General features: G+C 40.2%; 1 protein-coding gene across 1 annotated transcript in view; it reads left to right on the top strand.

The window, feature by feature from the left end:
• Positions 1-17,443, top strand: part of ATP8B2 (ATPase phospholipid transporting 8B2) — a 446,999-nt gene that overhangs the window by 111,963 nt on the left and 317,593 nt on the right. Inside the window, exon 4 of the mRNA XM_078669640.1 lies at positions 13,114-13,227. Coding sequence (XP_078525766.1) covers positions 13,114-13,227 — 114 coding nt within the window. The remainder of the gene's footprint in view (positions 1-13,113; positions 13,228-17,443) is intronic.

The raw sequence follows: 17,443 nt of genomic DNA, 5'->3' as shown, positions 1-17,443 counted from the left end.
CTGCAACCTTCTGGTTGTATATCTGTCTCGCATAGTTTAGAACCAATTTTATATACAAATTTGACCCTTCTAACTTTTTCATTAACTCCTTAACCATGGCGCATATTCTGCTGCGGTGTGGGTGTTCTATTAAGTGGGCGGGGCCGCGTCGGCCAGCGGACGTGCGCAGCACTACCGCGGTAGTGCTAGCGACAGCCGTTGGCCGACGTGCGCTCGCAAGGGGTTAATAAAAGTTTAGGGCGAACCTGAAATGGCATACACTTGAAGATTCTAACCTCCTAAACTTATACGCCAATTTACTTATGTATTCTAATGTTTTCATTAGTGATTCACAACACAATGTTCCCAAAATGCTTCCCAAGACTCATCACAGCCACACTCCAGATCTCATGTCTGTTATGGATCAATGACTTCCTGCATGGTTTTGGACGGCTTAATGTAACATCCATGCAGGAGCGCATAGAGGATGAGTGATGACCTTGCTTGAGAAGCTGAAATGACCCGTTAACAATAATGCTTGAAGCTTTTAAATTATTTCCATTATGGACAAAACATTATAACTTGTTTAATAAAATTCCATTCCAGCAACCACTCCTGTTTTTAGCCTAAAGGGCTTATGCCAACCTTACTAGGCTGTACAACCTACTCTGGTGACCCTCAGATGACATTGACCTGTGTTAAAGGAGTTATTCTATATTATAAACAAGGTGGATTACATAGCTGTTCATCTGACCTTCAAGTGAGATATTTTTGTTGTTAGACAAGTAAGAGTGTTAACCTTCCGACGAGATTCTAGGAAGAATTATATTAGTTCAAAGCTTACATGCCATACTGTTATCAGAGGGAGTAATTAACCCAAAACCCTTGCCTACAAATGTAATCTGTGAGATTTTGTGTAAGAAAAAAAAATGTCTGCCGACATAGTGCAGTAATTATCCACTGTTAAAAGGCTTATTGGTTTTAGCATGTGTGTTTTGCAATAAATCAATTAGGCGTATTTTGTCAAAACCATATAGAAATCCCCCCAAGAAAACCTATTAAGGATTCATAAATTGCAAAGCTTCTATCTACATGGTTTGGTCGAGTATGTCCCCAACACCAAAACACTTATTACAAATGTAATCTGTTACAAAATACCTGCCAATAGTGTTTGACCACAATGCAATAGCAAGCTACTGTTAAATACCTATTGCCTTTAAAACACTTTTAACAGATCAAACCTATGAAATCCAACACAACTTTTCCCATGATCCAATTAAGCCTTTAACCTTTACCATTAGGTTGACACCATACCTAACACGTATATTGAAGTGCGCATATTATGGCAACCATCATGCATAAAGTTATAACATTACCATTATGCACAAAGTTACAGTTGGCAAAACAATATATAACCTGTCACAACGGGGCCTAACAAGGATTATGAGTGAAAATCTTCTACCCCCAGTGTTTGTCACACAGGATGACAAACACCAAAACCCTTGACTCCTTTGGTAACCCGTGAGATTTCATGTAACAAAACACCTTCTACTGCCTGTAACACAGTGTAATAAGAATCCCCCATTAAAGGTTCATTGACTCTAACCTATGCTTTTCAAAATAAATAAGCCAAGCCTACTGCCTTAATCATAACCTTTGGAGGAACGATATCAAACCTTTGGCTTTAGAAACATCATTTATCATTGAATCAAGTAATACTACTTATCATTGGCTTGTCACCATAATCAACTCTGGCCTACTCAATTGAATGTAAGTTTTCTAACAAGGCAAGCATCCGGTTTAAGGGCAGAAAACTAGAAGTGTAGTAACATTACAGTGGACAGAGCAAAATACTAGGTCTCATATGATGGTCTAATAAGGATTATCACAGTGCAAATCTTCTATCCTTCGACTTTGTAAAAGGGTGTAACCAACACTCAAACCCTTGCCTACCACTGAAAAATGTAAGATTCCATGTAAGAAGATACCTCTTTGCAGATTTTAATATAGTAATAATAATCCACCCTTAAATACCTATTGATTTTAACATAACCGTTTCACAATAAATAAGACAGACCCAACATTGAGCTTATAGCCTTAGACATTGGCTTGCCACCGTAGCCAAGAACGTCCTGCTGGGTTGAGAAGAAGCTTTGACAACTGGCAACCAGAGAAGAACAGACACCATGATTATGTAGGAGATTTTGTTTAGAAGAATCGTAGTGACATTTGTGGGACCTCCGAGGTTAATTTCGGTCCATCACACTAGCATGTGTGTGCCTAAAAGGTCAAACACAATAGCTTTACTGGATAAAGAAGCCTGCCTCAAGCAGCGTGAAATCCACATGATCACATTTGCTTGGACATGTCTGGCAGCCAGACTTGTCCTTGACATCCCACGCCCCAGCCACATCTCCGAACGATTCAGAGAACTCCACTGGCTTCCATTCAACAAAAGGATCACCTTAAAGCTTCTAATGAACTCCTACAAAGCCCTCCACAACACGGGACCAGCATACCTGAACCACCGCCTCTCATTCCACGTCCCCATCAGACACCGCCGCTTCGCCCAGCTGGCCCTGGCCACCATCCCTCACATCCACAAGACAAGAATCGAAGGAAGATTCTTCTCCTTCTCCTACTTAGCCACCAAGACCTGGAACACCCTGCCTACCCACCTCAGACAATCCCGGTCACTGACCCAATTCAGGAAGGACCTCAAGACCTGGTTCTTCGACTGAACACCATAGCACAGACGGACCAGCAGCCTTCCTACACCCCCCCCCTCCCCCCGGCACCTTGAGACCCTCATTGGTGAGTATCCGTGCTTTGCCAACCCTGATGGATTGGAAGATAAGCACTCTTTCTGTAGAAGTAAGTACACAGCTTTTAAAAAATTGAAAACTCTACTCAAAAGAAACATCGGGGCAGAGCTACAGTTTTTCTCTGTAGTACTCCTGAAAGCTTTTTTTTTTATCTGACAGGTTGTGGCAACAGCTGCGCTGTCATGCCAGAACTAAAATGTCAATACTTTATTTCTAAGGTACCAGAAGCATTGATCCCAGGGGAATGCACTTTTAAAAAACTGTTCAAAAACCTTTTTCTACACTTGTTTGCCAACCACTATTTGATGACACGGCCTAAAAACTCCGACTATTGTGCTTTCATTGTAGAGAGATTCCTTTTTTCTCCTCTTACCTAAGGAAGCCAGATTTTCGTCTCTGACTTACTCCTTCCACACATTTGCTATTGTGTGAATACTTCTAGCTTCTGCTTCCTGTTGTTCAACACTGCCGTACACTCCCATTTTGCCAGAAAGTTGGGAAATGAGGTGAGCATGTATGTAACGTAGTGTTGAGAGTGGTCCACTGCTCCACTTTCGATAAAGGTAGCACATGGTGCATGTCCCAGTGTTCACTAAAAGTGAGGAAAAAGATGAGGATAGAGGGTAAGGTGAGTAAGTGGCCTGTACTGCAGGTACATTGGTCTGTATCGCGTTGCATTATGTTTTGAACTTGGAGCTGATTTGGCCACTCACTGTCCATTCATTGAGGCTCTGAAACTTGACTAATCAATGTAACCTTCCCTTATCATTCCTGAGCAAAGGAATCGAAAATTGGAGACCCCTTTTGAGCAGAGGCACCCAAAGGGGTGATATAGCTAATGCTGTAATCAATGCCAAGCACAAGAGGAAGCACCAAACCCTTCTTTGATTGTTCCACATGTCCCAGCTACATTTGATCAAAAGTGCACATGGCTGTTGGAGTGGCATAATAGGCACTTTGCGAAGTGTTAGCATGTGAGTCTGTCCTACATCTTGTAATGTCATAAGCATTTTACCTCCACTTTCAGCAAAGCTTCTCTCCTTAGTAGTTGTGTTGTTAATGTGCACCAAACTAACCAGAGCCTTTTAAGGAATGGCGCATGTTTAATAACGAGGAAGCGGAACTCCAAACCCCAATTTTCAGGACACTCCAAAATTCAAAGCACCAAAATGTAACTTTGGCTGTTTAGCTTCGGAGTTGATTCTGTGTGAACATCGAACACGCCAGCATTAATTGAGCAGAGTTGCAAATAATTAACTAGGACCACTTAATTTAGTTCTTCATCAATTACAAGTTAGAGTTTTATTAATAAATCTCAAAATAAAATGCTACAGAATTGAAGTTAAATGTCTAGAAGTCTCATTTTCTAAGCATGTAATCAGAAATAAAAAATATTTAAGTCCTAAGTAGACAGCAACATCAATAGGAAATAGGGCAGCATCCTTAGAGGAGCATCCTAAAAATCTTTTCTAAAATAAAATAGACAGAGTCCTTAGTAGAAATAGGAAAGTCATCTGGCTCACCCATAAAATACGGTTCACTTATACACAATTCTTGCATACAAAATTAGAGAAAGCTGCAGTTTTATGATGGTATGATTAAAAGTAACCAATATTGCCAGTGTGTCCGTTGTAATCTTAAACCCTTTAACACTAACCCATTTCTAAGTAAACTTTGAGCATCTTTGGTGCCTGTTGTCATGGAAAGTTCAACTTGGATGCAACATTTCTAAATAATGGTCTGTACACCAGTAAAAGAGTTCTAACCCAGCAACGGAACTACAGCAGAAAAGAGCTTAAGTAGTTTGCAACATTATGAACACGAGAAAGTTTATTCACAATGCATGCACGTTTAGGAAAACAACAGTATTATGGTATCATTTTAATTCAGTTCTGCGGATCATGTAGGGAGAGAAGACGTGCATGGGGACGAGATGGGAGTGGGAATGAGCAGAGGTGAAATGAACATGATAAAAACCGCATCCATGTTAACTTAAAATGAGTCTTCAGCAAAATTTGGCCTCAGTAAAATATGTTAATAAACACATTTCTATAGAGTATTTTTAACTCGTTTCCCGTGCAGTCACATTAGTTTAGTATTGCCGTGTTAGATCTATCATTTAAACCGTATTCAGTAACCTTTATTTTTCATGAAGTATATAGAAAGCAGCACAGACCTTGTTGCCAAATCCACTATTATGGATTATTTATGAAAATTACCAACCATAGCTGTAACTAGATTGTCGTGCTGTATCTCTTTCAATGCTAGTTGGAGACCAAGGCTGTCAAAAAGAGATCATTAGGAAGAATTTCCACAAAAGGGCCCATCCAGGAAATATTGTAACACTGAATGAATTATACAAGTGGATATTACCTCTAGCCTATAAGCAACCTGTTGGCATAAGATCAATAACCTTGATAAGACATTTTTGAAAGGAGGGGGCGCCAAATAATCCTTTTCAGGAACCTGTCTTTTTCTGACCATGAGAGCAACACCACTGGTTTTTCAGTTCTAAGGGAAATTGTGCATAGTCCACTCTTTGTGAATCTTAAAAATTCAGACTCAACGAGCCAAAAACGTCTGTTTGTGGAGGAGCCATAGCACCCTCCAAACCTCCTTTCCAGCACTGAGCAAATGAATAGTTTACCAACTGCTTTGGGGACTTGTCCCACTTTTATAAATCTCCATTACGAAAGAAATGTGTTCTGCAGAAGATGTTGCTGTGATAAAAATGGCAATTGACAAACCTTGAAATGCTGGTTATAATATTGCCATGTTAGTTCTGTTAGCAAGAAAGTATTTGATATTTAGCCGTCTGTTTCTGAAAGGGCAAAATGAGGTTCAGCTGCTTTTTTTTGCCTATCCTTATAAAGTTAGCAGAGATTCTAGCAACTCTCTATTATAATATATAATTTAGGATTGAGGGCAGTTGCTCTAAGTTGGGTGCCACCCTTTTTTGAGTAGGGTTACATAAAAGGTCCATAGAATGAACCTGTAGCCAGTGGAAGTGAGCAGTAGGACGCTTTGGTAGTTATGTCACAGAAACCTGAAACCTGGGCTGAGAGGTGGGGTACTGATTTACCTGAAAACAACTTTAATATTATTTAACTTGCGAATGTATCTAAAAACACAGCCACTATTAAAAACTATTTCCCTTCTTTTTTGAAAGATTATATTTATAAGTCACAAAACGATTTACAATCTTTATGAAGAAAATTCCTCCTTCACCCACAGCCCCTCCTCTGAGAACTAAAGAAAAGCATTATAGTTGTTCCAATAGCAGTAGTACAAGGCTAGACAGAGTTGCCATGTATGATCTGACTGAGGGTGTTAGTTTAAAGCTAATAACTGCCTCGTGCCTTCCAGTAACTAGAACTCGACCTCGATAATAAATCGGATCTGGTAGAAGTTAAACAAATTCAATCAAATGAAACCTCACAGGATACATCCCCACTGTCCATCAGCATATAGTGTACAGTTGTCAACATTAAAGGTTTTGGAACCCATGAGTGTCCCTTTAAAGGGATGACAAAGATTCTTCACAATATAACTAAAGCATCCCTAAACTGACTGACATGATTATTCCTCAAACCATAACTTGCAGAGAAAGCTGACATAAAATAGGGGCAAGGTACGAGTTAATCATAAAAATGAAAATATAACTGTGTGTCTGACAACTTGGACTTCCTTTCAACGCGGCATCTTTGGCCCAAAATTACATCTTAGAAGGGAATACAACATTAAAATCATTGTTAGGTATATTGTCTATTGCATATTTTGTATTCACTTTTATCTATAATGTATCAACGAGGTTCTTCTTAGGTTGAGAATGTTAAAGTATACCCAATTAACTAATGATGTGGTTTTGAACACTTTCATTCTAAAAATAATAAACACATTTCCTGTCTTAGTTTATCTAACCTCTTCTAATATTGTCTTATTCATTGCTGATAATTTACACTCGTATGAAGTGGAGTTCACCACTGTTACATCGGCATCTACAAGGGCCCATTTAATCTGAAACTTTAGAACTGTAGAATAGTTTTCATGGCAATGGTAAGACTAAATATTGTTATATCTTTATTCTGGTGAAAAATCAGCTTCCACCAATTAATCTGGTAAATTTGAGCAAGCGGACACTGGACCGTATTCCAGGTGAGACCTTATTTACACGTGAGCAAGAAGAGCCCTATAATGCAACTAATTATAAACGAGCCCTAATAGTAATGTGCAAGTTTCCAAGTGAGGGATTGTTTTAGTGTTCATTTAAAGTTTGTTTTTGCATCTTTTAGCACCTAGGATTAGTCCTGTTCGGGAGGGGTGGGGGTGGCATCACTCCTATACACGAATACCTTGCGTCCTTCATACTGGTTCCATACTCTCTTAGCACATACACTCAAGTTCCCCTATGTGGTAATGCCAAAGCAAAATATTTGGGATTTTTATGTTTAATAAATGAATGATGATTGATCCTTGACAACGGAGGTTAACTTAGTAAGTTTAACACTATAGGATTCCCAGAGACCTAATCTCAGGAGACCCTTTTGTTGTGGATCTTTTGGTCTTTATTGGCCAAGCTACAGTATGTGCTAAGATTTGCTTGAGTCGGCGTTGTCGACCTCTTTACCACTGATCGGAGTTGTGGTGAGGAATATTACCTTATCCTCTAGTCAAATACTGAGGCTTTAGATAAGTAATTTACAAGAAAATGTAGTGAGCTAAACCTGATAAATAAATTATTGATGGATCTTCTAACTATTTCCATCTTTTAAAGAAAGTACTGACTAGCAATTTCAACCCGCCCATGGCAGTTCCTGCAGATTAATATTTAGAGTGTAATAGGGGAAGATGTGGGGGCCTGAGAAAGAAGTGGCATCCAGTTACCCATCCAGGTATATATCAAGCAAAAAAATAATTATGATTTACTAGGGGATTATGACTTTAAACTAAATCAAAAGTCCCTTGGAAGCCTAAACAAGAGAAGAGGAAATGTTCTGTAAAGTTGATTTATCTTTGTATCAAACCACTAGTATAATAGGGATTATTGAAAGCCTATTGTGTTTAGTAGTCCTTAATATCTTTCATATCCTAGGGCAGTGGTTGCCTTTGCCAATGGCTTGCCCTTAAATATATTAAAATGTCATATTTTGAAACTATGTGGCTCCACATGACAATTTGTAGGGACAGGAGATGTCCTTCCGCCACCCCTTACCTTCATGCGAATGGCTGGTTTATTGGGCAATATGAAATCATACTTGATTCCAGGCCCAAATGGATACTAGGGGGTGTACGTAGAAAGGTAACACATTTTTAGGGTCCCTTCATTTTCCCTCTTCATACATACATTTGTGCTGTTACCTCAATCCCACAATCATGGAGAGGCTATCTTCTTTGCCCCATTAAAAAAGAGAACATTAACAAATGACAAAGCCAATTATATGGACTATATATTTATTGCTATTCTTGATTTCAGTGGCAAGACCTTTACTATGAATATGGTGTTAGCAAATCAGAGTTGGTAATTAAAATTATTCTTGTGCCTCAATCATACATACAGCAGATGTCCTCAAACTGAGACCGTTCTGTATTGTCATTTAACCGTCCATCAGTGTATTAAGCAAAGTGGCCTGTCCTGTATACCTCTTTAATTGATTTGTTCCCCAGTCTTCAACTGGGTAGATTGGGAGAACTAGTGGAATAAATTGAATTAGTGTGGCATTAACAGTACTGTTTTAGCCATGATTGGACACCTGCTTTGTAGCAAATGGATGCAGCTGAAAGTTAGTGCCTACTAGTTGTGCCCACCTACACACGTTTAAGGTTCTAAAGTAGGACCATTTTGGCACCTTTGTCATTCTGCCTATACACAGAGGGTTGTGATCCCTTGGTGTCTGGGTGTCATCCTCCTTGTCACACATGAGGCATATAACATTGATCAGATGCAAATGTAGAGCAACCATATGCAATCTTGTAAATCTATTGGAGAATCTTCCCTCTCTTTCTACAGCTGCCATCTTTCATGCGGTAGTAGCCAAACTTCACTTTTCCCACTGTACAGGCCACTTACATTTGCAAGTACCTTACATTAATATCTGGATAAGAACTTTTGTACAGTTCAAAGGATATTCTAATTTGCCATGGTCTATCCCACATTTGTGTTTGATTAGCATTTGGATATAAATTATTTCCTTGGCAGCAGATGAGGCTCTTATAACATATTATTTTTGTTGCTTGGTTTGAGTACAAATTCTTTGGAAGGGCTGATGAGTTCTACTCAGTCACCTGGTCGTTGAAATTAAATGCCGTGTGATGCTGCTAATGACCGTTCAGCTTCTCTTAGGGGATTGGAGATCCAGAGGGTCATTTTTAGAAGATTGTTTAAATCAAACACTTTTCATATAGCTCTGTGCTCGGCCTCCATTTAAGAAACGTACATCTCAGGATTATTTGAAGGCACCGTTAACCCACTATGTTGGGTTTAATTTTGAAAGATTTTTGTTACTGGACATCAATTAATTCAGAACATAGTGGATAGGGTGGAATTTCAAATGTGAATGCTGCAGGCATTAGATTTTTAGCGTTTATTTTTCCTGTGCCCTTGCTTAGACAATTCCTCCAATACAATAATACTGTCCTCGTTTAGAGACTACAAAGTCTCCACAAGACAGGAAGGAGTAGTACTATGTCTGAGGCACCCGCTAACCAAAATATGGGCTTTTGCGGTTCAGTTTATTAACGGAATCCTTAACCCTTGTAGGAGAAACGGAATGAGAAAACTGTTAAGTCTGTCGCAGTGCAATTTCCTAACAATGTTTAGGTATTAGTAGTTCCTTTTGACACTAACTTTTTTGCACACAACTTTTTCACCTGGAGTTCTTTTTTTCATTATTTGTTTGTATGATTTTAAGTGACAAGACAATGGAATATTTCATTTGTTATACACCAACCTCTCTGAGCCCAAATGGATCAACAAGGTAAATCAAGCCAGACCGCAATAATATTAACTGCTCCTGTATGGTTTTATCAATGGTGGTTTACCAGATAGCAACGTAACCACATGGTAACCACATGGGAGACTGCCTAGCAGGCAGGACTCTCCATCCGAAACGCAAGTCAGATTACTCAACCTCATCTAATTTACTGAATCTGTCTGCCTCTTGAGTTCCTCTACTATGTATGTCTATGCTTTCTTTAGCTCCATGGGTGTTTTAAATTTAAGCCAAAAGGCATTTCACAGGTCATTATCACTTTCAATGACCAACATTATCTATTTGGTGTTAAGAGAAGTATGTCAATACTTCAAAGGACTAGGAAAAAAACTGTATTGCCCTATTTTCTATTTTTAGTTACGTTTTCCTGTCTTGGTGTTAAAAGATTATTTGGAGCATCTTAGAAAAGTTGTTCCTACCACTATAAAAACATTCTGCCCCACAGAGGCTGAACATTCTCTTGTCAAAGGTTGTGGGCCTGCCCTTTGCTTAAAGACTGTTTGCCGCATCATTCTACAAAGTTTTCTTTGTTCGTTGGCACAATATTTGCAGCGCATGGAGTGATTCCCAGAAGCTGAACTTTATCGAGCCTTTCCTAGTATCCATACAAATACGGTTGTTTTAGGAAGTCACATAACTTTATCTACCTATTTTGTTTTCTTCTTAATGCAAATTGTATTAAAACACTAAAATGTACGCATTCAATACACAAGGTATCAATAGATCTGACTTGGAATATAATCTTGATCATCAATACGTTAACAACACAATGCTCAAACTTGGCACAAATAGGAAAGAGAAATATATACATGAAACATAAGGTTGTTAAAGGCTAGGCATATGTTATCTTTATTATTACATTTTAAACTATTCTACATAACTTTCCCATACTTGGCCAGTGTTATCAAACTGACGTTCAGGGTGTTAGCAAGACTTTTAGGGCCTTCTTTTTTGAAGTTTGAAGACGTGCTGTAACTACGTTGGTTAAGCTTCTCTGCAGTCAGGAAAAAGTGCTGGTGACTAAGATCTGTTCACCATCTTAGAACCAAGAACGAGTTCAGTGGAAGCAAAATCCTCATATGCAAAATGTAAACTACTTTTCTATAATCCCACTTGTGTCTCTGGCTTCCTGATGCAAGCTGTAAAAACCTAACACAGGTACCTAACTGTACAACCACACATTGGTAACATAACTGGAAGTGTAGGTATCCAGTAAAATCACAAATTCAATTCAAGTTTCCTCAAGGCAAAACCGTTTCAAATCGTTTTCCTCAGAAAGGTATATAGTTGTATTCCAAAGTCCGGACTCCATTTTAATCTGTTTCGATGTACCCACTTCAATATCTCAGTAAGTGTTTAGAAAAAACGAAGAAACTGTTGATGCTGTCAACCTGCAATAAATCCTATGTTATCCAAGAACATTGGGTATGCCGCCCAGCTTCAGCCTTAGCACAGATTCGAAAAGATTCAGACATTTTTGTATTTTAGCATCATCCATTGAGTAATTATATATTTACATTTTGAATATGCAAATTCAGCTAAGTACGACCACTTCTTATTTCTGACAATTTGCTAGAACTACCGCTTCCAGATGCCGTCCTAATTAACTACGTATACCCTGAAAAAATGAAACCTTTCTCAAAACTTGTTTTGAAAAGGACCCTTTGTTTTTTCTGTACCAATACAAAAAGTTTTTTTCATTCGCATCTATAAGCTCTCTTCCCTCCTTCATGTTATTAGCAGCAAAACATCCTTTAATACATTGTTTGTCAATTTTCCTCCCTAAAATACATTTCTACATAAATTAAATTCTGTAGAACCGCCCCTTTTCCAAGCTTGTTCTCTCAGTGAGAATATTCCCTTCTCACCATTGAAGTTTATAGAAAATTTAAGCCAATGTTAATATGGTCTGTCCATAAAAGGATAGCAACATCTGAGCAGTCCACAGCTTTCATGATTGTGTCTTGTACCAAAAATTGCTACCAAGACCTTAAAACCTTTGAAATTCTCTCTAGAACCTCCAAGCTCAACATTCAATGTGTACCTCATAGACTCTCGATGCAGGACCTTCTCTCTCGCCAGCTGTTTGCAAGAGTGTATTGGGCTCAAGATTTGGCCGTCCAAAGCATACTCTGATTACATTGACATCCTTTTGGACAGGCTCTCCCCTCAACAGCTCTTTGTCATGTCTACTGGGCTCTACCTTTGACCCTAATATTATGTGGGCTCTGCCCTTGGGTAACTTGTTGGAGCCTCAGAGTCTGCTGTTCATACACACAGGCCATGTATAGTATGTAAGCAAGCCCGATTGCTAAAGGCAAAAGGCCAAACCCAACCCCCATTATCCACTCTGCATCCGACAGAACTGAATAGCCGGTCAGGGGGTCACAGGAACTCGACACAGGACGAAGAATGTCCTGAATACACACTATGTAGTAGTCTGACCCGATTCATTTTTTTAATGGATCACCAGCGAAGCTGCCGTCTTGCCAATTTCCCGGCCAGTTCTTGGTGTCTAGTTAATGCATGACATTTAGGAAACACATCAGGAAATAGACATCCCTTGTATGCCAATGCTTTTAGTTTTGTTAAAGATGGGCTAAGGCAAAGTTTCCACAGCTTGCCATCTCCCATTTACCACAAAGAAAGAGCTCTCTGGGACTTGCTTTTTGCCATATAGTGTTAGTAATTTTAAAACAGTCCATCTGTTATTCATACATCACATTATTGCTGAAGTTTATCACTTTTTAACTGTTTCCTTTCATTTCCTGTGCATCTCCTGTGTCATGCACATTGCGTAATGGTAAAAGTAGTAATTTTTGTTTGTTTTCCGTTGTGGGAAGAGCAAGCATCACAGAAAAATATATTTTCTTTATCATGAAACAAATCCAAGTTTAAACATACAGGGACTTAGTCTGCTGCAAAAGGCTGCATGCAATCGTACCACTCCCTGAACGGTTTTATTTGGATTGTAACTTGTAAACTGTGTTTATATACCATGATCTCTGCAAAACAATTTAACCCAATTATCTTTTATAAAATTCAAACTTTTAACACATCAATTCTCTTAGCTTTGTTACAAACGATTACACTCCGATGTCTCTAACAAGTGCAATAACTGTCTTAAGATATTAAACCAGAATTGATACCTTTACATTTGCTAGATAGACCTAGATTCTGCAGCAGATGCCTTGATCCTTAAGATATATTACAATTGTGTCTCTGATCCACAATAGCTTCACGGGCACATTTTTCTCTTGTCAGTGTCTTTAAGAGCAAAGTGACTATGTGCAAATCATTTCCCTCTCTTTATCCTTTAGAGCAACTGTATCAAGACATCGAAGTACAATGTCATCACCTTCTTGCCCATCAACCTCTTTGAGCAATTCCAGGAAGTTGCCAACACCTACTTCCTGTTTCTTCTCATCCTGCAGGTAGGTGAACAGATGTAGTGGCCATGTATGGAGTATATTTGGGATAGATGGTTTCAAAGAGACAGTGTGATGGCAGGCAGCAGAGAGCAGTGCTCAAGATAGAACAATGAAGGCTGTTAAGTATCAAATAGAAAAAGTATGTTGGAAAATAGAACTAGAAACGGGAATAATGGGAAATGACTGGATAGCAGTGAAAAGTGAAACGAGCACTGGCGTTGCCAATAGGTTTCGCAGTAGGAAAGTTGGAGCTATTGGTTTTGTAAATGACACATTTTATATTTGTGTTGGTTTTGAAAATTGCGAAAATAATAGTTTTGTCATTTACAATGCCAATACTTTTAACTTTTGCAAATGTGACACTCGTAGTATTTGTATTGCAAAGGTTTTGTATTTACGTGACTTAGATGTATTGATATTACAAATAACAATGGTTGACATTTTTTAAATAATTAATACTTAAATAAAAGTTATTGTAATTTATAATGGCAATAGCTTAAACTGTTGTAAATACCTTTTGTGAAGATTATGCTCAGTGTATTTTATTGTGAGGAAAATAAAAGAACAGAAGTGAAATATTAACGTCTTTTTCTGACATTTGTGTAATGTGAGAGAGTGTGAGTGTTTGAAAAGGGTGATTGATTGTGATATGATGTGTGATGCTGATAGGGTGTGTGAGTGTTAGTGTGTGTGATTTTTGAGAATGTTATTGAGGGTGTGTAAGGGTCTTTGAGTGTAATTGTGTGTGAGGGTGAGTGTGTGTGAGGTGGTGTGAGGGGGAGGGTGTGTGTATTCCGATGGTGTGTGGTGTTGTGAGGATGAAGGCGTGAGACCTCAAATTACACAGTAATCACAAAAAATATATAACCCGATATACTTATTTATGTATCAGTAACTAGCATCGCCGTCAAGGTGCTTAGATGTATGTAGAGGCTTTAACAGCCTTGATGATGTGTCATTTGCAGTGGAGACTGAGACGGGCACAAAAGCGGCCCATCAAAGGGCCTACACACCACAGGCCCATCAGCAGATTGCCTGCCTTGCTACTCCGAGGTTGATTAAGTTCAATAATAGGTTTCTGGGGCTTAGAGCGATGTTCGTCCTACTGCATCATAGATAATTAAAATTATCTTTGGACTGGCTGGGGGCGGGAGGGAACCTATGCTGATAGCTGTCAGTCTGGGCGCCGGCGGTGCTGTCAGTAGTGCTATGTCACCGTCAGGCGACAAGCGCTATATCGGCCGCTATCACACACCAGATGACCGGGATCTGGTCCCGTCTTCCCCAGGAAACAGAATAGCGCCCGACAAACTGAACAAGCCGAGCAATCACGTATGTTTCCGTACATCTGTGTTCTCTTATAGCAATGTATCAGTGCACAGAATAGAACGTGCCCAGGCAACATATCCATGTAACACTGTACTTCTGCATGGCATTTTTGGTGAGTGAAGATCGATCCGTGAGTGAGGTAGAGTGTAGTGACTCTCTGGCAAACGGCAAAAGACCCCCCATATAATACAAATATTCACTGTCCTAGTAAAGGCCAATAAGCAATTACGAGCGCCAACATATCCCAATAATGGATACAGACGTTGCACAAAGCTGTTTTGGAGAGTGACGGGGGGAGGAGTCCTTTGCGGCAGAGGCAAGGAGTGTGGCAAATGGCCGGAGGGAAGCCGGATGGGGGCGGGAGAGCCTGGTGGGGGGGGCGGGAATGTGAGCGAGGAGCTCACGGGGAGAGAGGCCGGAGGGAAGCCGGATGGGGGCGGGAGAGCCTGGTGGAGGGGCGGGAATGCGAGGGAGGAGAAGTGTGGCAGGCGGAATGCCTGTGTGCGAAAGCGCGATAAAGATCTGCACCCTGTAACAGAGGCATGCATCCATGCAGAGTCATCTTGGGCTTTCATCCTTCTAAGAACGATCAAACCTCGAGTGCCACTGAGGAGGACATTACAACAACTGAGAGCCAGTCCTGCCTGTGGTGTTTAGCCACACGCAGCTGATCCCAGAACTTCCAAGTTTCCCACGCCATGCGTGCATCCATTTCTAAGTAAGTACCTCGTGGAGTCTAGGCCTTTTCTTTGCATTCTGGGACGTGCAGTCTTGTTTATCACATTATAAAGTTAGGACCACAAGTACCGGAATGCAAAGAAACCACAAGACTCTGAGCAGTGAGTCACGCATGTTTCTGGAGTACTTGGCTGCTTTTCGTGTTGCCGATGTGCACCTTGAGTCTTCAGGGAGTGAGCACTGGGTCCACGTCACAGGGTAAGAGGCAGCGCAGGAAAGAAATGGAGCATATGCTGGCAAGAGAGATAAAACATGCGCTCTGATGGAGTGCTGAAATAAAAACGAAAAAAAATCGATTCCAGAAAGTAAGCAGTGGAAGGAAACAATTCATGTCATCCAATCAAAAGTGTAGTAAAGAGCCAATGCTTCTTTGTAGGGTCACATGCAAAAAGAAGGAAAGCCATTGGATAAGAAGCATACACATGAGACTGACAAGAAAGCAAAGCAAATGTAAGGAACAGACTGGCTCAAAGATTTGTACGTTTTGGAGGCTGAGTTATCTGGAGAGAGGCCGGAGGGAAGCCGGATGGGGGCGGGAGAGCCTGGTGGGGGGGCGGGAATGCGAGGGAGGAGAAGTGTGGCAGGCGGAATGCTTGTGTGCGAAAGCGTGATGCGCTTGGAGAGAGGCCGGATGGGGGCGGGAGAAACTGAAAGTACGAGTAGGAGGGAGGCTGATACGCGTGCTTGTTTGGTCACGTGATTCACGTGAACTTAAAGAAAACCGCAGCAAAAAGCCCTTGGTTTGACGAGGATTTTGAGGACATGAATTCTCGCTCCACTCAATGCGCTTGCGCGCATTGATAGGTCGCGAGACCTAAAAAACATATAAGGAAGAGGGCAGGAATGAGTGAAAAAATATGTAAAAGTAGGGGTCCATTCGCAAATTCTATGGCTATCACAAGAAGCGGGTAGAAATATACTTTTGATTAATTTCTACAATAACATATTTGATGGCACTAGGCATCTAGTCATTAACGAGTTAGATAATGCTGTGTGTAATATTATGAACAATTTTAATGGTGTTTTCGAATATATTTTCGTGGGGGATTTTAACGTAGCGGTTTGCCCTTTGTCGTCCCAGAAATTATGTGGTGTGTATAATTATTCAGGGGAGGCCGATGCTCATTTCCCTCATCATTTGTATGGTGAAACTCTGAATAATTTTTTAATAGATCATGACATGGAAATCATGGAAAATGCAAAAGATGATCTAGGAGGAAGTATGCCAACGTTTAAAGGGAGGGGGGCAAACACGGTCATTGATTTTATATGCATGTCTTCTAACCTAATCCCCATGTGCTCTGAGCCCAAGGTGGTTGATGTAATGCTTGGTGACCATAATTGTTTAATCACCGAAACTAGAATCTGGAAACCTCCCAAGATTACCAATATGGGTACTGTCGTTGCCAACATCGAGCCCCATAGGGTAAATGGTGTTAGGTTGAGGTGGAAAGGAGAAAATGCCGTTGTAACATCAGATTCCATCATTAGTAGTTGCTTGATGGATATTTCGGCAGTTCTCGAACAAGAGGAAACGGTGGGTGCCAGTATTGTTCACTTTGATAGTATTAACTCAACCATCAATAAGATGTTCACAAAAAAGATAGGGCACAAGGCTAAATCGAACAGGGGGTGGTTTGACCATGCTTGCTCGGAAGCCCGGAGAAATCTTAAAGAAGCTTTAGCAGTTAAACCGAGAGATAAGAGTCTAGTGATCCGACTTAGACAGGATTTTAATCAAGTCCTGAAACGCAGAAAGGTGGAATTACAACAGGAAGCATGGGACAAGTTAAGCCAAGCCGCAGAATTAAAAGATTGCACTTTGTTTTGGTCTACGGTTAATAGCCCATTCCTCAAGGATGAGAAGGTCCCTGAGCTCACATCCAATGTGAGCATGGAGCTATGGATCCAGCATTTTTCTAATATATTTGATTCCAGTAAAAGTCTAGTTTATGCTGAAAATGACTGGCCTATCGTTGCTTTAAATATCACTGTGAACGAGGTCATGGCCAGCATTAAAGCTAGCAAGGGAGGGAAGGCACAAGGCCCTGATGGGGTACCCATAGATGTATATAAGACTGCCCCGGAGATCTGGGGGCCACTGCTGGTCAAGATTTTTAATACAGCAGTTAGTTCTAAAATACCTTCTACT

Source organism: Lissotriton helveticus, chromosome 12 (genome assembly GCF_964261635.1).
Source record: "Lissotriton helveticus chromosome 12, aLisHel1.1, whole genome shotgun sequence".
Classification (NCBI taxonomy): Eukaryota; Metazoa; Chordata; class Amphibia; order Caudata; family Salamandridae; genus Lissotriton; species Lissotriton helveticus.
The sequence above is the reverse complement of the archived record's forward strand: the minus strand, read 5'-3'. Positions and strand labels throughout refer to the sequence as shown.